The sequence below is a fragment of the Macaca fascicularis genome, chromosome 5 (genome assembly GCF_037993035.2).
Source record: "Macaca fascicularis isolate 582-1 chromosome 5, T2T-MFA8v1.1".
Taxonomy (NCBI): domain Eukaryota; kingdom Metazoa; phylum Chordata; class Mammalia; order Primates; family Cercopithecidae; genus Macaca; species Macaca fascicularis.
In genome coordinates this window covers 64,790,125-64,812,051 of record NC_088379.1, presented here as the reverse complement: position 1 = coordinate 64,812,051, position 21,927 = coordinate 64,790,125, and the positions used below count along the sequence as shown (strand labels likewise).

Below are 21,927 nucleotides of genomic sequence, written 5' to 3'. Positions count from 1 at the left end.
ACACATTCCTGTAATCCTAGCAGTGAACTGAGATTGGATCACTGCACTCCAGCCTGGAAGACAGAGAAAGACTCCACCAAAAGCAAGCAAACAAACAAACAAAACAAAAACAAATTTAAAACACCAAGTACCCTGACTTTATTGCTTTATATAAGCTCAGCTTCAAAGACACAGGAAAGTTAATCTCCATGTTACCAAATGAAAAATTTACTTACCTAGAACTTCACTGGAAAACGGATCCCACTTCTTCATATTAAATATTTGGAACCAAAATGGAAAATAAACCACATAGATCATATTTTTTTACCTTCTCCATGAAAGTCATTTGGTCATGTAATTCTGACATAACAACAAGTATGTAGGAAGGTGGAAATAGAAATTCTCCTCTATGCTTTTCAAGTGTGTAGCCAGCAGAGAAGGGGAGACTGTAAACAAATGGTATGTTAAATAGCTCAGCCAGCAGCTCCCCACAGGGAACAATCGCATCTGCAGGAACAGCATCAAATTTTGACTCTTGTAGATTCTTCACAAGTTTCTTATTTGAAAGTTCATCCTTACAGAACTTTCTAATTATGTCATTAAATGTACAGATGATTTCTTGTACTTGTGAAAAATATGACCAAAATGTGTCTTTTGGAAGGTCTGACCATGATGATATCCTCAACGTCAGTTTTAGTTAAAGATGCAGGATAAACTTCAAGTTTAAGAGTAGATGGGATAAAAAAAAAAGGAAGCTGAAGATACCAATACAGTCACCTCATGGCCCCTCTGGACAAGCTCATCCAGGATTGTCTCTATATTCATCCAATGACTGAAATCTGTGGGCCACACCAGTACCTTTCCACAACTCCCAGAGCTAATGTAACAGGTCAGCTGTATCAGCAACAAAAAACTGGAGTCCATTTCATACACGTCCTGGTGCAACGCAATGCTTTTTCCCATTTGCTGTTTCTTTCTGTCATTTCTTATGGTTATATCCATGGATAAATCACTTTTTCCCATTTTCTGTTTCTTTCTGTCATTTCTTATGGTTATATCCATGGATAAATCAATCACGAAGTTCAAATGTAAGTTTTACACTTCAAAGTAAACATATTATCATTAGATTAACAGTCTCAGCATGTATATGGCAAGAAATTAATGAAGGTAGATGACCTGTTTACCCAAGTGTGTTTAATGTTCTTTTTATGTTTATAAGTGCTATCACTGATCTAATATCAATGTTCTTGTATAGACACATCACTTGTCTTATGCAATTTGTTTTAGAAGAGTTTCCAGAAACACAACCATGAGAGGTTCATGTTTCTGTATTTTGTTTGACACAGAACTAAAGATAAAATAATGAAACATGGTTCCAATGATTTTTACATACTTTGCTTACATATAATTTATATACAGCACCTTCAGCTGAGGTGTGATGTACAGAGCGGGCTGCCATTTTTGCTGTTTGGACAACTTAGCTGTTCTGCCCTTCAAATTTGGAGAGTCCAAATGTACTGGTGGTGGAAGGAATCCACCAGTTGCTGCACGTCTGCTCTACAAAAACATTGCCAGACTGCTTCTTTAAGCAGCTACCAGATTTTGTTCCTCCTCACTGGGTGGGACTTCCCAACAGGGGACTCCAGCCACTCCCATCAGTGTTCTTGGGTCTATAGAGATTTGAAAACTCCCTGTGGCAGAGCTCCCAGAAAGAGGTATGGGCCGGCATCCTTGCTGTTTGATTGTCTTGTCAATTCTAGTCTGTAAGCTTGGAAGAGCCCAAGCTGACTGGGGTGGAAATGATATACCAGAAGAACACAGCAACCATATAAAAATGGAGCCAGGGTGCTTTTCTAATTGAGTTCCTGTCCCTCGTCCTCATTACTGGGTGGGGCCTCCCAACAGGGATTTTTGGCTACCACCACTGGTATTCACCAGCTGACAGAGTTTCCAGCATCCCTGGTAAAAAGACCCAAGGGGACAGGGCAGGCTGACATCTTTGCTGTTTGGGCAACTTAGCCATTTCAGCCTTCTAGCTTTGGAGTGTCCAAGGCAACAGGGGGTAAAGTATACCCCAGGGCAGCACAGCTGCTTTATGAAAATGTGGCTAGAATAACTTAAGCAGGTCCCTGATACCATTCCTTCTGACTAGGAGTCTGATCTCCCAACTGGGGTCTCCAGCCACCTCTTAGAGTAGCATTCGTGCCAGAAACAGATCCAGATCTCCCTGGGATGGAGCTACCAGAGAAAAGGGCAGGCTTCCATCTTTCCTGTTTCTCTGCCTTCACTGGTGATACCTCCAGGTACTAGAAAATCTGAGATGACTAGTGACTGGAGTGGGCCCCTAGCGTACCACAGCAGCCCTACAGAAAAATGACCAGAGTGTAATGTGGTTGCCTGCTCTTGTATGTCCTCATCAGGCAGATCTTCCATGTCTGGGTCTCTAGCCAACACCTACCAAATCTATCTAAATAGTAGAAATTTGGCAATTCCTTGGAGAGAGCCCCTGGGGCAACAGAAAGTCTCTTCACCACTGCCTCTGCAATGGAATTTCCCTTGCCTCTCTTGGACCAACAAAGGAGCAAAGACACTGAGCAGCTGCTGACTTTCATTTCTCTGAGATGAAGTCACAGGAACAAACAAAGTAGCAAAGCAGCAAGCCAACTGATGTGGAGTCCAGAGGGGTGGGTGCAGGGGAATCTGCAGCAAAGTGTGGCCATCTCTGTAAATTCAACTTTGATGAATAAGAGACCCTAGCCCTTGGGTAAGAGTCAGACCCGATCCCTGCATGGTGATCCTGCACACCAGATAAGGCTGGTCTGATTTGAGCACTGCTTGATCTTCTACCCTCTCCTGGGACCCCAGCCTTGCAATGCCTACTTACAAGGCAGTCTTGGGTGTCCTGGGGTCCCACACCATAGTTTCTGTAACAGAGGAACAGGCCTGACTGATAGAGAGTTCCACTGAGGCAGCCCCTACAACTGTGCACCATTTTGCATGCTCCCTCCCATACAGTAGCTTCCCCTGAGCCTACTGAAACTCATCACACCACTTTGCTGAATGCATGTCTGCATGGGTGGGTTTTGCTGTACCTGACCCAGCAGCACACATGAGTGCAGTGCATCCCTCCATGTCCCCCCACCCACCACATTCACTCAAATCACCCTGACGGTCTTTGCAGCATTGCAGACAGAGCCTTGATGGACACAGAACCAGAAATCCCTCTCTGGACAGTGCTTATCTTTTTGCTGATGCTGCACAGAGGACAGGATCCTCCGATACCTTGAGTGATCACTTCTGCTAGCAGGGCAAAGAGAAGACACCCAGACTTGTGCTGGAAATCACCCCACTCTAAACAAACACCACATCCAGTGTGACATAACGCAGTCTGCAGCAGGGGCCTTCCACTTCCCTTACAACTGCTTTGTTTCTGCCACTGTGGTGAACACTCAGAAAGAGGCAGACACGCCTGCACTCGCTAGCACTCTACTGCAGTTGCTGCACCTTGATCACTCCAGTACAGTAGGCTTAAAGCCTTAAAAAGCCAGATAACAAAGCTGGGGCTCAATGCAAGTCCACCAGAGTTAAAGCATACAGTCCAGGAACTGGGAACTGAAGACTGCCCCCTCTACAAACAAAGCCAGTTGGCTGAATCCACCTTATATCACAAACAAACCCTCAAGGCAATCAAATAGAATAAAAGAAAGAAAAAAAAAAAACCCAAAGGCCAGTAGCCTCAAAAACTGAAGACAGATAAGCCCACAAAAATAAGAAAGAATCAGTGCAAGAACAGTGAAAACTCAAAAAGACAGAGTGCATTCTTTCATCCAAATTACAGCATCACCTCTCCAGCAAGGGTTTGGAACTGGGCTGAGGCTAAGATGGCTGAAATGACAGAAGTAAAATTCAAAAAAGGGATATAAACAAAGTTTGGTGAGCTAAAGGAGTATAAGGTAACCCAGTGCAAGAAAGCTAAAAATAATAATAAAACATTGCAGAAATTAACAAAGTAGCCTGTAAAGAGAAAATGTAACCTATCTGATAGAGTTGAAAACAACACCACAAGACTTTTATAATACAATCACAAGTATTAATAGCAAAATAAAACAAGTGAAAAATGACTATCAGATCTTTAAGACAGGCTTTCTGAAATAAGACGGGTGGGCAATAACAGAGAAAAAATAAAAATGAATGAACAAAACCTAAAGAAATATGGAATTATGTGAAAAGTATGAGTCTATGAGTAATTGATGTATCTGAAAAAGATGACGACAATGAAATCAACTTGGAAAGCATGCTTCAGTATATCATCCATGAGAACTTTTCCAATCTAGCCAGAGAGGCCAATATTCAAATTTAGAAATGCAGAAAACCCCAGTGAGATAATCCATGAGAAAATCATCCCCAAGACAAACAATTATCAGATTCTCTAAAGTCAAAATAAAAAGAAATGTAAAAGACAACTAGAGAGAAAGGAAAAATTACATACAATGGGATGCTCATCAGACTAACAATGGACTTCTCAGCCCAAATCCCAGAAGCCAGGAGAGATTTGTGGCCAATATTCAACATTCCTTTTAAAAAAATAATAATTTTTTTATTATACTTTAAGTTCTAGGGTACATGTGCACAACATGCAGGTTTGTTACATATGTATACATGTGTCATGTTGATGTTCTGCATCCATTAACTCATCATTTACATTAAGTATATCTCCTAATGCTATTCCTCCCCACCTCCCCTCAATAAGACCTGGTGTGCCATGTTCCCCTTCCTGTGTCCAAGTGATCTCATTGTTTAATTCCCACCTATGAGTGAGAACATGTGGTATTTGGTTTTCTGTTCTTGCGATAGTTTTCTGTGAATGATGGTTTCCAGCTGCATCCATTACCCTATAAAGCACACGAACTCATCCTTCTTTATGGCTGCATAGTATTCCATGGTGTATATGTGATACATTTTTTAAATCCAGCCTGTCACTGATGGACATTTGGGTTGATTCCAAGTCATTGCTATTGTGAATAGTGCCACAATAAACATACGTGTGCATGTGTCTTTATAGCAGCGTGACTTATAACCCTTTGGGTATATTCCCAGCAGTGGGATGGCTGGGTCAAATGGTATTTCTAGTTCGAGATCCTTGAGAAATCGCCACACTGTTTTCCATAATGGTTGAACTAGTTTACAGTCCCAACAACAGTGTAAAAGTGTTCTTATTTTTCTACATCCTCTCCAGCACCTGTTGTTTCTTGATTTTTTAATGATTGCCATTCTAACTGTTGTGAGATGGTATCTCATTATGGTTTTGCTTTGCATTTCTCTGATGGCGAGTGATGATGAGCATTTTTTCATGTGTCTGTTGGCTGAATGAATGTCTTCTTTTGAGAAGTGTCTGTTCATATCCTTTGCCCACTTTTTGATGGAGTTGTTTGTTTTGCTCTTGTAATTTTGTTTGAATTCTTTATAGGTTCTGGATATTAGACCTTTGTCAGATGAGTAGATTGAAAAAATTTCTCCCATTCTGTAGGTTGCCTGTTCACTTTGATGGTAGTTTATTTTGCTGTGAAGAAGCTGTTTAGTTTAATTAGATCCCATTTGTCAATTTTGACTTTTGTTGCTGTTGCTTTTGATTTTAGACATGAAGTCCTTGAACATGTCTATGTCCTGAATGGTATTAGCTAGGTTTCCTTCTAGAGTTTTTATCTTTTTAGGCCTAAGATTTAAGTCTCTAATCCAAATTGAATTAATTTTCGTATAAGGAGTAAGGAAAGGATCCAGTTTCAGCTTTCTACTTGTGGCTAGCCAATTTTCCCAGCACCATTTATTAAATGGGGAATTCTTTCCCCATTTCTTGTTTTTGTCTGGTTTGTCAAAGATCAGATGGCTGTGGATGAGTGGTATTATTTCTGAGGACTCTGTTCTGTTCCATTGGTCTATATCTCTGTTTTGGTAACAGTACCATGCTCTTTTGGTTACTGTAGCCTTGTAGTATAGTTTGAAGTCAGGTAGCATGATGCCTCCAGCTTTGTTCATTTGGCTTAGGATTGTCTTGGAAATGTGGGGTCTTTTTTGGTTCCATATAAACTTTAAATAAGTTTTTTCCAATTCTTGTAAGAAAGTCATTGGTAGCTTAATGGGAATGACATTGAATCTATAAATTACCTTGGGCAGCATGGCCATTTTCACAATATTGATGCTTCCTATCCATGAACATGGTATGTTCTTCTATTAGTTTGTGTTCTTTAATTTTACTGAGCAGTGATTTGTGGTTTATCCTTGAAGAGGTCCTTTACATCCCTTGTAAGTTGGATTCCTAGGTATTTTATTCTCTTTGTAGCTATTGTGAAGGGGAGTTCATTCATGATTTGGCTCTCTGTCTGTTACTGGTGTATAGGAATGCTTGTGAGTTTTGCACATTGATTTTGTATCCTGAGACTTTGCTGAAGTTGCTTAGAAGCTTAAGGAGATTTTGCGCTGAGACAATAGGGTGTTCTAAATGTACAATCATGTCATCTGCAAACAATTTGACTTCTTCTTTTCCTAACTGAATACCCTTTATTTCTTTTTCTTGCCTGATTGTCCTAGCCAGAACTTCCAATACTATGTTGAATAGGAGTGGTGAGAGAGGGCATCCTTGTCTTGCACCAGTTTCAAGAACATCTTTATTTCTGCCTTCATTTTGTTTTGTACCCAGTAGTCATTCAGGAGCAGGTTGTTCAGTTTCCATGTAGTTGAGCGCTTTTGATTGAGTTTCTTAGTCCTGAGTTCTAGTTTGATTGCACTGTGGTCTGAGGTACAGTTTGTTATAATTTCTGTGGTTTTACATTTGCTGAGGAGTGCTTTACTTCAAACTATGTGGTCAGTTTTTGAATAAATGTGATGTGGTGCTGAGAAGAATGTATGTTCTGTTGATTTGGGGTGGAAAGTTCTGTAGATGTCTATTAGGTCTGCTTAGTGCAGAGTTGAGTTCAATTCCTGGATATCCTTGTTAACTTTCTGCCCGTTGATCTGTCTAATGTTGACAGTGGGGTGTTAAAGTCTCCCATTATTATTGCATGGGAGTCTAAGTTTCTTTGTAAGTCTCTAAGGACTTGCTTTATGAATCTGGGTGCTCCTGTATTGGGTGCATATATATTTAGGATAGTTAGCTCTTCGTACTGAATTGATCCCTTTACCATTATGTAATGGACTTGTCTCTTTCAATCTTTGATGGTTTAAAGTCTGTTTTATCAGAGACTAGGGTTACAACCCCTGCCTTTTTTTGTTGTTGTTTTCCGTTTGCTTGGTAGATCTTCCTCCATCCCTTTATTTTGAGCCTATGTGTGTCTCTGCATATGAGATGGGTCTCCTGAATACAATCAACTGATGGGTCTTGACTCTTTATCCAATTTGCCAGTCTGTGTCTTTTAATTGGACCATTTAGTCCATTTACACTTAAGGTTAATATTGTTATGTGTGAATTTGAGCCTGTCATTATGATATTAGCTGGTTATTTTGCTTGCTAGTTGATGCAGTTTCTTCCTAACATTGATGGACTTTACATTTTGACATGTTGTTGGAATGGCTGGTACCTGTTGTTCCTTTCCATGTTTAGTGCTTCCTTCAGGATTTCTTGTAGGGCGGGCCGGGTTGTGTCAAAATCTCTAAGCATTTGCTTTTCTGTAAAGGATTTTATTTCTCCTTCACTTATGAAATTTACTTTGGCTGGATATGAAATTCTGGGTTGAAAATTCTTTTCTTTGAGAATGTTGAATAGTGGCCCCCACTCTCTTGTGGCTTACATAGTTTCTGCCTAGACAACTGCTGTTAGTCTGATGGGCTTCCTTTTGTGTGTACCTTGACCTTTCTCTCTGGCTGCCCTTAACATTTTTTCCTTCATTTCAAGTTTGGTGAATCTGACAATTATGTGCCTTGGAGTTGCTCTTCTCCAGGAGTATCTTTGTGGCATTTTCTGTATTTCCTGAATTTGAATGTTGGCCTGCCTTACTAGGTTGGGGAGTTCTCTTGGATGATATCCAGCAGAGTGTTTTCCAACTTGGTTCCATTTTCCCCATCACGTTCAGGCACACCAATCAGATGTAGATTTGGTCTTTTCACAAAAGCCCATATTTCTTGAAGGCTTTGTTCATTTATTTTTACTCTTTTTTTCTCTACACTTCTCTTCTCACTTCATTTCATTCATTTGATCTTCAATTGCTGATACTCTTTCTTCCAGTTGATCGAGTCGGTTACTGAAGCTTGTGCATTTGTCACATAGTTCTCGTGTTACGGCTTTCATCTGTATCAGTTCTTTTAAGGTCTTCTCTGCACTGATTATTCTACTTATCCATTCATCCATTCTTTTTTCAAGGTTTTTACTTTCTTTGCACTGATTACGTAGTTCCTCCTTTAGCTCTGAGAATTGATTGACTGAAGCCTTCTTCTCTCAACTCATCAAAGTCATTCTCCATCCAGCTTTGTTCCTTTGATGGCAGTACTACCCATCTTAAAAGATCAAAAGGAAGAGAGACTTTCTATACAATTTCACTATGTAATGGTTTCTTTAGTAGCAGTTAAAACAATACAATGCTGTTTGAAATGAAGCCAAATTATTCTGAGTATGTGCAAAACAGCACTGATACTGTCAGTGGACTTCTTCATGTTCTTGTGTTTATGTAGAATGTGTGAAATATAGTTAAGCAGAGTAAATTTTTTTTGTGTAAACTATGAATTAGAACAACAAATTTCAATATAAGTTCAACAAATTTCAATACAAGCTCATATGGATTTACATCATTTTATGTATTCCCAAGTGTTTTCTTCATTTCCACAATATATTTCTAACCATTAACTGGGTGGGAAATCTCTGAAAAACAAATTTTTGTTTGACAAAGTAAATTCTGAAAAGTTTTTAAATTTAATTTAATTTTTATTTTTTTGGTCACAGGAAGAAAGAAATCTTGCATCATAACCTTTCTTCCTGGAATAAACTGAAGTAGTCTCATCTATCAGGTTTTCCAGCTTCAAATCTCAGATATAACTAATCACTTTTTCCCTTCTTTCCTTTTCTAGTAAACTTCCAGAAACAAAACAGACAACATTTCATGATGATAAATATCACAGTGGCCACACAGGCCAGCAGGAACCCAATCACATCCAAAGAGTGATACTGGAACCAGGTGAGGTCATGGGCTGCAGGCCGAAGGTGTTTAGCTCCTTTGTGGCGCATGACAAATTCAATCCAGAAGACTGCTCGATCCAGGGGCTTCACTGGTTGATCACGTTGAATTCTTGATAATTTCATAACATTCTCTTTATATCTGAAGGATAAAAATAAAGATACCAATGCATCAGGAAGAGACATAGACAAAACTCCTCAGACACCAAGTTAAAGAAGGAAGGGTTTTATTCAGCCAGGAGCATCAGTAAGACTCCTGTCTCAAGAGCTGAGATCCCTGAGTGAGCAATTCCTGTCCATTTTAAGGGCTCACACCTCTACAGGGGTCCATGTGAGAGGGTCATGCTCGATTGAGCAAGCAGTGGGGACATGACTGGCGGCTGCATGCACCAGTAATCAGAACGAAACAGAAGAGGACAGGGATTTTTACAACGCTTTTCCATAAAATGCTCGAATCTATAGATAACATTACCAGTTAGGTCAGGGGTCGATCTTTAATTACCCGTCCCAGAGAGTCTCACCAGGCTATCTGCCTGTGGATTTCATTTCTGCCTTTTAGTATTTACTTCTTTTTTCTTTGGAGGCAGAAATTATGCATGAGACAATATGAGGAGTGATCTCCTCCCTTACTAACACTGAAAGTAAGTTAATTTGCCTGTGCATATCAAGTTTATGAAAGGTTTTTAAAGTGTCAAATAATTCGAAGTAAATGTCAAAAAATTGACATAGAATTTGTGTACTTTAATTTGAATCATCATAGAAAGTTGGGCTTTTAAATTGAACTTTTCTCATTGACAAATGTTTTCTAAAGTAGAAATTGAATGTTAGGTAAGAAAGTTAATTTTTTTTTGAAGCAGAGAAAATATAAAGCATTTTAATTTTTTTAATTGTTTAAGTTTAAGTTTCTGTGGGTACAGATTAAGTGCATATATTTATGGGGTATATGAGTTGTTTTGATACAATGTGAAATAATCACATCAGGAAAAATAGGATATTCATTCCTTAAGCATTTATCCTTTGTATTATGAACAATTCAATTACACTGTTAGTTCTCAAGCAGACATATGGAGAATGTGCTCAACATCATGAACCATTTTAAGTGCTGTAAGAAAGATCCTGAAAATGTAATATGAGAATTATCATCTCTAAGTTCCTAAAAAGTAATTGTGTCATGGTGAGTGACATGCCTCATAGCTAGTCACTATGCTTCTACATTACTCTTTTGTCTCCTACTGTTTCCCCCCCTGTTGCCAGAATGATTTTTTTGCAATTAAAGGCAGTTTATAGCACTCCCCTGATTAAGACATTTGCCTGGCTTCTCATTATTTAAAGAATAAAATCCAACTCTGTTATTTGGTCTACAGAACCCTACATTGTTGGACACTGGCAAGCTCTTTTCCTAACACTTTTCCCCTGCACACTGTCTTCTAGTTTGGCCTTCTTTTTTTTTCTTTAAGTTCTCAAAGGTGTTCTCGTCTTAGTGCCTTACACATTTTTTCCCTCTCTCCTGCTCTTGGAGTATTCTCTCTTGCTACAACCCAAAGTATGCTTCTCTGCATTTTTATGGCTTCCATCTAATGTTACTTCTAAGAGAGGTTTTTATTGACCACACTATGATGGAACCTGTAGCATTTTCTCTATTTTCTATGCTTATTTTGCTATTTGATTCCTAGAATTTTAAAATGCATTCTATCTCATAAAATAAACATTTAAATAGTAAATACAAAAGATAAATATATACACACTAAGTGAATAGTTCAAAAACATAAGATCATCTTGAACATTATTTTGAAGTGAAGATATCTATTTACCTACTGCACAGATTGTGTTATAGGATATCACAACCTGCCTAGAATCACACTCTTTTTCTGAACCATTTAATCACTACTTTTGACCCCAATTAAGTATTAGCCTGACTTCAAATAGCATGCATTAGTTTTGCTTGTTTATGTAATTGAATTGTATAATATGTACTCATTACTGTCTTTCATTAAAGTAGCAGTTGTTGGATAATTCCTTTGCTGTATAGTATTTTGTTGATTGATAAAGCACAGATTTTTTCTTCATTTTAAGATTAATATGTATTTGTGTTGCTAACAATTTTTAGACACTATTGACAATTCTGTCATAAACATTCTTCTAGATGGTATTAGATTTATATATTTATACATATCTCTTGGGTATATTGTAGAATTGCTGAGATAAAATTGGATGTGTAATTGTGATACACTTCTTGACTTTTACCTTTTTTGAAGTGTATTTTTTTGATCTCTAAAATTTAAAGATATGTTATAGTTTTTATAACCTCCCTTACTTCCACTATGACTGCATCATATAGTTACTATGACATTAAAGCTTATTATATTTACTAAGTCTTGAGTTATTACCCACCACATATCACTTCAAATAACTATTTGACGTGCTCTAAGATGTTGTATCTTCCAGTTGATATATATAATACATATATGTGTATTGTATATGTACATATGTGCATTTGTGTGTATCATTCTAAATTATAAGATTCCATTTGTTATTTGTGTTCTTCAAATGTTTTATGTCTTTACCCATTATTTGCTCTTTTTTTCAGTCTGTTTAGATTGAGTGACAGTATTTGCATAATCACATTTAAATCTACCAATTTGCTTTATATATTTCTTTTCTATTTGTCCAAGTTGGTTTGTGTTTCTTTTCAAATATTTTCTATCTTCCTTAAAGGTATTTTTATCATTCATTAACCTTCTTTTTTTGTGATAAAGTAATTTTAAAATATTACTTTAGATGATACACTTCTTATTTGAAAGCATTGTTGATCGTAGTTAAAAATGCTGAATTGATGATAGCTGGACTCTGCAAGGAATTTTGCATATTGATATCTTTGGGTGTGAAAAAAATCAATTATTAAAAATTTCACTTAAAATTATATTTTTTGTGCTTCAAAGACCATCATCCAAAAGGAAAATTTAGTGCACCCAGAATGGGATAAAATTTTTAAAAATTATATATCTGACATGACCCATAATATATAAATAGTTCTTAAAACTTAATAATAAGACAAATAGCAAAGTTTAAAAATATTCCAAAGATTGTAGTAGACATGTTTTCAAAGAAGATATATGAATGATCAGTAAACACATATAAGGATTCTCAAAGTCTTAAGCCATAATGAAAATGCAATCTGAGACCAGGATGAGAGATCATTTTATACCCACTAAGAAGGCTGTAACAAAAAGACAGATAATAACTCATTTGGCAAATGTATGGAGGAATTGTAACCATGTTTTACTGCTGGTGGTAGTGATGAATGAAACAAGTACTTTGGAAGACAGTTTAACAGTTCTTCGTAAACATACAGTTCCTACATGAGCCAGCAATTCCACTTGTAGTATCAACCCAAAAGGAAGGAAGACAGGTTTACGCAAAAACTTGTGTAGCAATATTCCTAGTAACCACAATTGGAAACAATCAAAAGGCCAATGAACTGATAAGTTAACAACTAAAATATGACATATCCTTACTAAAAAATATTAAACTGCTCTAATAAGAAATGAAGTATTAAAATGCACAACAACATGAATAAAACTAACACCATAAAAAATAACAAGAAATTAAGCTAGTGAAATGTCATTTACACAGCACCATAAACTGTATAATTCCATTTATATGAAATACCTAGAGAGAACAATCTCTAGAGAAAGAAAATAAATTAGGGTTAGACTAGGGCTAAGCGGTCATAGGAAATGACTTCTGTGTCATTGCAGTTTCTTTTGTGCTGACAAAAATGTTCTAAAATTATGTGATAGTGATGGCTTCATGGCTCTGTAAACTTAGCAAATATATTTGGATTTTACACCATAAACAGAAAGATTTTATGGTATCAAAATTAAATCTCATTTTCAAGTCCATTACAGTAATGATAATAATAAAAGTTAATTTTTCAGCAGGAAAATACTCATGTTCTGAGGCATTTTAGATATTGAATTAAAATATTTATTATATTATTTCATTTATTCTTCCTTTCTACTAAGGATTCATTATATCGAAATTTTAAGAAATGAATTTTTTATATTATCTATATCATTTTAAAAGTATTTTTGTGTAGAAAATTGTTTCACTAACTGGCTATTCATTAGATGTATGGTTTTCAAATACAATATATAAATAACTGATACAAAATAAAAACAGATTTCAGATTGGTTATATCATTTAAATTCTTTCAAAATTACTCTCTTATAAAAAGGATGACACTCACACTCACTATTGACAATAGAAGCTATCTATAAATACCACCTACTGAAAAATATTATTCTACTCACAAAGGATCATTAATTACTGTCTTCAGTGCATTCACCAAGTCTGTACTCGACATTGTGTCGAAGTCCAATTGAACAGCTGCTCCTCTGGTTTTCATGTGAGCAATGTTATCAGGTTGATCGGCAAACAGTGGAATGCCCACCATAGGGACCCCATGGTAGATTGCCTCGTAGATACCATTGGCTCCACCATGAGTTATAAAAGCTTTGGTTTTTGGATGACCTAGGATTGAAGGAATTTTAGCAAAATTATTCATAGGAATAAAATGAGATGCACAATGAAAGGCTCTGAAAGTGACAGTGTTTTCTGGATAACACAGTGAACTATTTTGCTATTGCTTTCAGACTTCAGAGGAGAAAAACGTACTTGTGCTGGGTATGCAAGTGAAGGCTGCATGGTGTGTGTGACTTCAGACTACAAAACAATACAAGAGTTCCAGTTGGACTATTGAAAAAGTGCGATCTAGATTTTTAAAATGTGCAATAAAGAAGACAGCAAAGAGATGGGCATGAAGTGAATTGCTATTTTAAGTGCAGTCACAGAGTGTGATATGTGGGGTGTGCAAGGCAGCAGGTAGTGGGTTGATGGTGGTGCTAGGATTGAGAAAGGACAGGTCACACTTCATCATGACCTGTCATCACTTTGTGATTAAGATTAGCAATTTAATCCTTCAGAAAATGCAGAGTCATTGATGATAGGAGAGCTATTATTTTAGGTGGCACTTGCAATAACCCTGCAGGAGAGGAAACAACAGGTGTAAAGTTGTAGAAATAGGACACAGAGACAGCTCAGGAAGTTATTGAAAAATTCTGTGAGATATAGTAATACCAGAAATAAAGATTCTTGCTGATTCTGACCATAAAGAATGTGAGCGTATATCATAAAATGCCAATAATTAGAACATATTCTTTTTCCCTTTGGACTGGTAAATAAATATAAAGAAGTTACAGTTTGTTTTTCCTTAACAAACATTGAAAAAGCTTGTTTCATGATTAACTATTAACACTCTAATGTGCTGTTACTAATATATGCAGTATTTGTTCACCCGAGTCTTACCTAGAAGGTCATTCTGGGGTATCCACTTATAGAGCCGAGTATTGACACCTAAGGTATCTGGTTTATTCCCATCAAATCTCCACAGAACCTGTTACAGTAAAGAAAATATCTTATTCCATGAGTGGAATTCAAAACTTATAGAATGTTCAAACTTTAAAAAGAGAAAAAGAGTAGGAATGAGATCAAGGGATGTTAGTAAATCAGAACTACTCAAAGACTGATGTAAATAGAATAATCACTTTTAATTTTGGCCAACTTCACATTTGTCAGAAGTTTCTATAATTGGATTACTTACAAACTTTAGCAGCCTCTTTCAGTAGTTTTCCACACCAATAAGACACTTCATCTTACCTTTTGTGGAATCTGGGCAAGGGCTGATGCAATTACGTTGGCCCTTTCTTCTTTCATGTTAGTGATCATTGACCCCAGAGTAAACACCACAACACCGTTTTCTCCAGAGCTCTGTACAAATTCTTCCATTTCCTGTGAAAAAGAATTTGTTTCATCACAAAAGAATAACAGCAAAGCAGGCACTACTGAAAGAATTGGTACAAGTTACTAAAGAGAGAAAATCAGGTATTTTAAGGAATTATTGGAGTAAATAATATTTTCTAACTGACTCAATCACTCAGGTGTTTTGCAATTAGATAGATAATGTGAGATAGGTGGACGCTGTTAGGATATTTGTGTAACTATGTGTGTATGTTATGTATTTGTGTGCATGTGTGTAAGGGAGAAAAGAAATGGAGCTATTACACTGTAGTCAGGGAGATAATGTTAAAAATATTACACACAGACTCTTCTCTTATAATACTAAAATTACTAATATACGTTCTTGGAAAGTGGCACCTCTCAGCTTTAATTCTACATTGTTGTTCTACTAAATCACTTATGTTAATTTCAGGCAGGTTTTCTGTAGGATTCTTTTAGTAGGAAGCCATTAGTGTTTACTTCCCTCGCTATGAGCTCTGAGGATTAGCTGCTCACTGTTGGGATAATTTTATATCTACATTTATGTTTCTCTACAGTGCTTTTTACTTCACTTAAAGTTTGTCAGAGTCTTGGGTAGCTTTTGAAAAGCTAAAATAAATAAATAAATAATAAAAGCTGATGGTTAAGAACCACTGACATTCTGGAGTCGGGTATTGTAATTTGGAATTTCCGTGAATTAGTCCAGGAATCTTATTTACAATACAGAATTGTACACTATACAGTTACATAGTTGAATGATCATATTTTCAGGTTATTGTTTAGATGGAGCACCTATTGACCTGAAATCACACTGTTAAACTGATGTGTTATTTATAACTGCATGTGAGTAACTCTCATCATCACTTTGTTGTATTTCAGAGGCAGCATTTGCATCAGAATAGAAGAGGCCACCAGGTCTTTCTGCAGGGGAGATCTTGTCTGTCTTTTGAGTAGCTCACTCACACTACATCACACTACTCATGAAGTTGTGCTTGGCTGCAATCGATTGAGAATTATTCTGACTTGCGTTCTCCAATGTAAGCCAATATTTAAACTTAAATACTTTCAGATTTAATCATTGTGGTAAAACTTTTCCTAATGGTTCTTAATAAAACAAAGAAAAAAGTCCAAATGTTAACTGTGTAGACCACATATTACTGAGTGTTTTTAAAATATGATTTTTAATCTTAAGGTAAGAGTCATTGTACTTGGGGCATCTAGGTATTGTGTGTGATTGCAGTTTACTGTAGTCATATTTACTGTAACTGGTGTTCAGTGTTTCACCTCATTAGCTTGATGCCAAGAGCCCTGCTTACCCATGCAGTGTTGAAGGAACCTAACCTCTGTTTACAGATTCATCACGGATATGGACTGGTTGTTTCTTCTTCTGTGATAATGTAATAAAAATAACATAAGATTAATGTCAGAAATTTTATAAAAGCATGAAAAATTTTTTTAAATAAAATTTTTCTAAAATTTTTGTTGTGATATTATTTATATAAAATATATTTTTTCATCATGGCTTTTGTCCTATTTATATAGCTCAATGTACACATGTGACACTTAGAAAATGTTAATCTTGCTGAGTATATATTTTCCTCCTGCAAAAACTTGTCATCTTGTTACCTTTATCATTTTCTAACTCTCTTTATTTGTATTACAGCTGAGAGTGTAATTGAATATTCCATTGATAATATTATTGTAATGCTATTGTATGCACATAGTATAAGTTTTTAATCATTCCTTCATTTAAGATGTTGGACTACTTCCAATGTTAATTTTATGCATATTTTCCATAATGTTGAATAGATACACCTTGATTAATTTTTTATCTGTATGATTTCACATGAATATATTATAAAACTCATGGCAATGTTCACTTTTAAAACACCTGGTACATTTTGTCAAGTGTCTTATTCTCTTATATAGAAATTATCTGAGAATCTATTATTTAATTGAAATGAAAGCAACCTGACTGGGTTAGCAATTATTTTACATAATAAACAAGGAATTGGTTTCACAACCATTGACTTGCATTCAAATCTTTCTGCAAGTTAATCACAACAGCTAATAGTAGTAATTATCATTATTATACTACTAGTCATTCTTTTTCTTGTCCTTCTACAAGTCCCACTCTCTTCCCCTTCCTACTGACACTACCAGTTTCCCTTATTGTGAGGGGGGAAATCTTTCAAGAGTAGGGCAGGGTGGCGTAGGTTTTTCATTAGTCTTACCCAGCTTTTGTCTCTTGAGAAAGTTATCATATAGAGCACGTGCAATTTGCATTCATCATAGATGTTGAGTTTTAAAAATGGAATAAAAACTCAGCTTTATGTGCACAAAAATTATATTTTAAGAGATGACTTAATAATGTGATAAAGAATGCTTGCTTTGTACATATGTCTTAAAAGTGTGATATTAATTTAAAATATATGGGTTTATTGTGTTCTTTCATAAAGAATATAATCTTATATGCTGACAGAATTTTTTTGGTACTGAAAGTAAGAACACTATTCAGATACAAGTGGTATAAATTATTTGGTTTTTATTATACATGCCTTGTTCATTATCTCTGTGCTTCTCTGTCAGGCAGCTATGCTGTTAAGACAAGTTGACACAGGAAATTTTAATCAGTTGCTTGTCATATGGCAAAAATCATGCGCTTTCATAGGATATGTTTATGCTGTAATATGTAAACCCCTGGGGTCTCAATGAAGAATGATTTAAATGCTTTAGTAATATTAAGTGATCACTGAGTTTGTCTGCAAATATTAAAGGAACATATTTATTTTATTGAGGAAGTGTTTTAAGCTGCAATACTGGTGAAGATCCTCATTACCTATGGGAAAATTTTAGAATTTCAACTAGCTCATTGTTGTGGGAAGTCAGGGACCCCATAAAAGAAGTGAAAATGGCAGGTCCTTGCCTTAAGCGATGATATTATCCTGTGAAATTACTTTTCCTAGCTCATCCTGGCTCAAAAATCTCCCCCACTGAGCACCTTGTGACCCCCACTCCTGCCTCCCAGAGAACAACCCCCCTTTGACTGTAATTTTCCTTTACCTCCCCAAATCCTACAAAACAGCCCCACCCTTATCTCCCTTAGCTGACTCGCTTTTCGGACTCAGCCTGCCTGCACCCAGGTGAAATGAACAGCCATGTTGCTCACACAAAGATTGTTTGGTGGTCTCTTCACACAGACGCGCATGACACAGGTGTCTGTCAACTATGACTTTGCAAGAGAATATAATTCTGATGTGCTGAAAAATCTGGCTCTATTAAATGAAGAATGATATCTCAAGTGACCTGCACATGTTAAGTAATTAGTAGTATTAGCAGTAATAACAAAATAACAATAATTGCAAAATTAATAATATTTATGAGTAACTAACTACAGGCCAGAGACACTTCAAGTGTTTTGTCTGTGTTAATATTTTTTCCACACAACAGGAAGTTGCCACTATTTTTGTAAATGTAGGCATCATTATTTCTATCAACATTCTAGTCTACTTTTCCATCATCTGCTACCTGAATCCATGCAAAATTTCCCGAATGGTTGGCTCTTTATTCTGACCCTCCTGCAATTTAATCATTGAATATCTTGAAAGCTTTTCTTAAAGAAGAGAATCTTTTCTATATCTTTCTGTCTTAACTCTTTTTCATAGTTTTTCAATGTGCTGAATAAATATTTCAACTCCCAATATGTATCTGGCTCTAATTTGCCTCTCAGCATCATCTGATTCTTAGTCTCTTCCTGCAAACTAAACCTGAGGACTTGAGACCTGTCCCGACCACTTTACCTGCTTCTTTCCTTCTTTTGTCTGTCTCTCTCCATCATTCTTTTACTTATTCTTGCATATTGTTCAGCTCTCATCTTAGTAATCAGTGATTCCAGGATATTTTTTATTATCTCCACTGATGCTTTCTTGACATTGGGTTTTTCCTTGAGATAATAGTTTTTATATAATTTTTATTACTTGCACATATTCTATCTTTTGAAGTAGAATGTAAGGTATGTGGGGACAGAAACTGTCCTTTTTTTTTCTCTGAAAATTCTGCACTTACCTGTGTTTTGTGCTAATCCCTTTGTAAATATTATTTGAACGAATGATCAATACCTTCTTAGGTGTTAAATAATGAAGACTTTAATTTAACCAACTCTATTTTTGAAGTCTCCTTAGTATTCCCCTCTATTTGTAGTACTCATAAAACTCATATACGTGTGATGGTATCAATATGTACATGACTTTCTAATTGGTATCTGCTTTACCCCACCCACTTCCCATCTTTCTTTCAGTGTAAGTCAACCACTCTGAATGAAGACCGTAGAATCAATTCTACTGAAAATTCAAAGCCAACAAAATAAAACCAATGAAAGTATGTTTACCTTAGGTAGGGGTTTGGCAGGTTTGCAGAGGAGTCCTCCAATAAAATCAACATTTGGTAAGAGTGGATGTGGAAACTGAAAATTCCAGGAGTTTCGAATAAGCCATATGTCAGCTTTCCCCATTATCTCAGATAATGTAGTGTGTCTTCCTGACAAGGATAAAAAAAGAAAATGTGGATGACACAGGATAATTACATTAGGTTATTTTCTGAAAATGTTTAGAGTAATGTAGGCAAAAATATAGGCAACATGTCTGTGCTTTGAAAAATATATACATATATTCATCTATAGGCATAATTTTATTTTATGTATTATTTATTTTGCCCATGTATATTTATAAGAAAGGCAAAGTAGTGGGAGAATTGTGAGGTTAAGCTACATCTCTAATGTCACATCAGTATACTCATAATCACAAACAATTACTAAAATAAGTCATAGAAAATTAAACATCAATTTCTTTTCTTTTTAAAGCTTCAATAGTAGCATATGGACATTTAAACAACTCTTTGAGGTCCATAGTCAATTAATTCCACTGTACACATAAAAATAATTTTCTAAAATTTGACTAGTTTACACAACTCATTAAGCTAATTTTTTATCTTTGGTTCTTCAAGTGAACTGTGGACTATGTTGTGAGTATGGTTGAAATCCTTGTACTCTTTTAGATTCATGATAAGATCTTAATAATATTATCTTTAAGTAAATATATTTGTAAATTATAGCTAGAAATTTTTGAGAAAATATTGAAATAAAGATTTGTACTCAACCTTAATCTGTCTTATATTTTTTAATAAGGAGACATAGTTTGGAAAAAACTATGTAGATATAACAACCTTCACACTTCAACAAGATGATTGGACTTTAAATGAATGGTTTCCAATTCTTTAATGAAAGAGTATAGAAACATTAGAAACTTCAAATTACCTTTAATGATTTATGCATCTGAGATATAGATATTCCCTCTCTCTATTGTGAAGGAAACCTTCAGGTAACATGGGAACATCTTTTGATTTCTAAATAAGAAAACCAAACTTTATGAGAAAAAATAATTTCTACAGTTATATAGATAGTTGTAGAAAAATGTATAACTATTCATTCTAAATCTATGCATTCAGTAAGATGTTATTTGATGGGTTTTACTGTTTTTAAGATGTAAAACACTGTATAGTAAAACAGATGTGTAATTGCTTAAAGTCTTAGAGGCACTAATACATAGGTTTATGATTTCCTGGGGTGTTCTGTGTGAATCATGGCCACAGGGTTTTAACTGACTCTGTAATTTAAACTTTTCTATGATATTTGTGAGATTGATAGATCATCTTGTATTTTCATTTTATAAATTCACTTACCAAAACCCCACTACCCTGACTTTATGGCTTTATATAAGTTCTGCTTCAGAGATACAAATAATTTACAGATTGAAAAAAAATACTTACCTAGAACTTCACTATAAAACTGATCCCACTTCTTCATGTCATATATTTGGAAACAAAAGTCAAAATAAAGCATATAGATCATATTTTTTACCCTCTCCATGAAAGTCATTTGATCACTTAATTCTGACATAACAACAGGTACGTAGGAGGGAGGGAAAAGAAATCCTCCACAATGCTTTTCAAAAACATAGCCAGGAGTGAAGCGGAGACTGTACACAAGTGGTATGTTAAATAGCTCAGCCAGCAGCTCACTACAGGGAAAAATAGGATCTGCAAAAACGACGTCAAATCTTGACTCTTGTAGTTTCTTCATTAATTTCTTATTTGAAACTACATCTTTACAGAAGTTTCTAAATATGTCACCAAACTTCCACATGATTTCTTGCATTTGTGAAAAATATAACCAAAATGTATCTTTTGGAAGTTCTATCCATCTCTTAATCTCTTGCGTGACTATATTCTCAAACTCAGGTTTAGGTAAAGATGTAGGAAAAACTTCAATTTTAAGAGCGGATGAGTTGTTGGGATCAAAAAGAATGGAAGCTGAAGATGCCAGTGCAGTCACCTCATGACCTCTCTGGACAAGCTCTTCCAGGATTGTCTTCATATTCATCCAATGGCTATATTCTGCTGCCCACACCAGCACCTTTCCACAACTCCCAGAGCTAAAGTAAAAGCTCAGTTGTATTAGCAGAATTACTGAAGTCCATTTCACAGACATCCTGGTGCAAAACAATGCTTGTTTTCCACTTGCTATTCCTTTCTGTCATTTCTCATGGTTATATCCAAAGATAAATTAGCCAAGAAGTTAAAATGTAACCCTTATACTTCAAAGTACATACAATATCATTAAATCAACAGTCCGAACATGTGGATGGCAAGGAGACAAATGAAGGTAAATGACCTGTTTACACAGACGTGATTAATTTCCCTTTTATGTTTCTGAGTGCTATCCTTCAGCTAATATCAAGGATCTTGTATGGACATAGCATCTGTCTTATGCAATATATTTTAGAAGAGTGTCCAGAATTGTAGCAGTGAAAGGTCATGTTTCTGCAGTCCATTTGACACAAAACTAAAGATAAAATGACTAAACATGGTCCACATATTTTGTACATCTTGTTGATATA

At 35.8% G+C, this 21,927-nt stretch overlaps 1 protein-coding gene and 1 pseudogene across 2 annotated transcripts; both read right to left on the bottom strand.

Annotated features, from left to right (window-relative positions):
- LOC135964400 (UDP-glucuronosyltransferase 2B4-like) overlaps positions 1-908 on the bottom strand; it is a 33,213-nt pseudogene extending 32,305 nt beyond the window's left edge.
- A 7,958-nt stretch (positions 909-8,866) lies between these two features.
- Positions 8,867-21,565, bottom strand: UGT2B23 (UDP-glucuronosyltransferase 2B23-like). 2 transcript variants are annotated; one of them, XR_012434894.1, is made up of 6 exons: positions 20,798-21,565; positions 19,362-19,510; positions 14,743-14,986; positions 14,504-14,591; positions 13,450-13,669; positions 8,867-9,278 (listed from the first exon to the last, which is right to left on the bottom strand). XR_012434894.1 is itself a non-coding variant. In XM_065545126.1 (6 exons), the coding sequence occupies exons 1-6, from the start codon at positions 21,516-21,518 to the stop codon at positions 8,999-9,001; spliced, it is 1,590 nt and encodes a 529-aa protein (XP_065401198.1). In that variant the 5' UTR covers positions 21,519-21,565; the 3' UTR covers positions 8,867-8,998. The 2 variants fall into 2 exon arrangements, 1 of the variants encoding a protein (XP_065401198.1); XM_065545126.1 differs by having other exon boundaries at positions 14,855-14,986.
- Positions 21,566-21,927: the final 362 nt, after the last annotated feature.

What these genes read in the sequence shown, in the direction of transcription:
- UGT2B23 (XM_065545126.1), bottom strand. Translation starts at nt 21,518, where the DNA reads ATGTCTGTGAAATGGACTTCAGTAATTCTGCTAATACAACTGAGCTTT. An exon ending in GTTTTATAGTGAAGTTCTAG is followed by an intron (nt 19,511 to 20,797) that starts GTAAGTATTTTT and finishes TATCCTTGTCAG; the next exon opens with GAAGACACACTACATTATCT. An exon ending in TTGCCCAGATTCCACAAAAG is followed by an intron (nt 14,592 to 14,854) that starts GTAAGATGAAGT and finishes TTACTGTAACAG; the next exon opens with GTTCTGTGGAGATTTGATGG.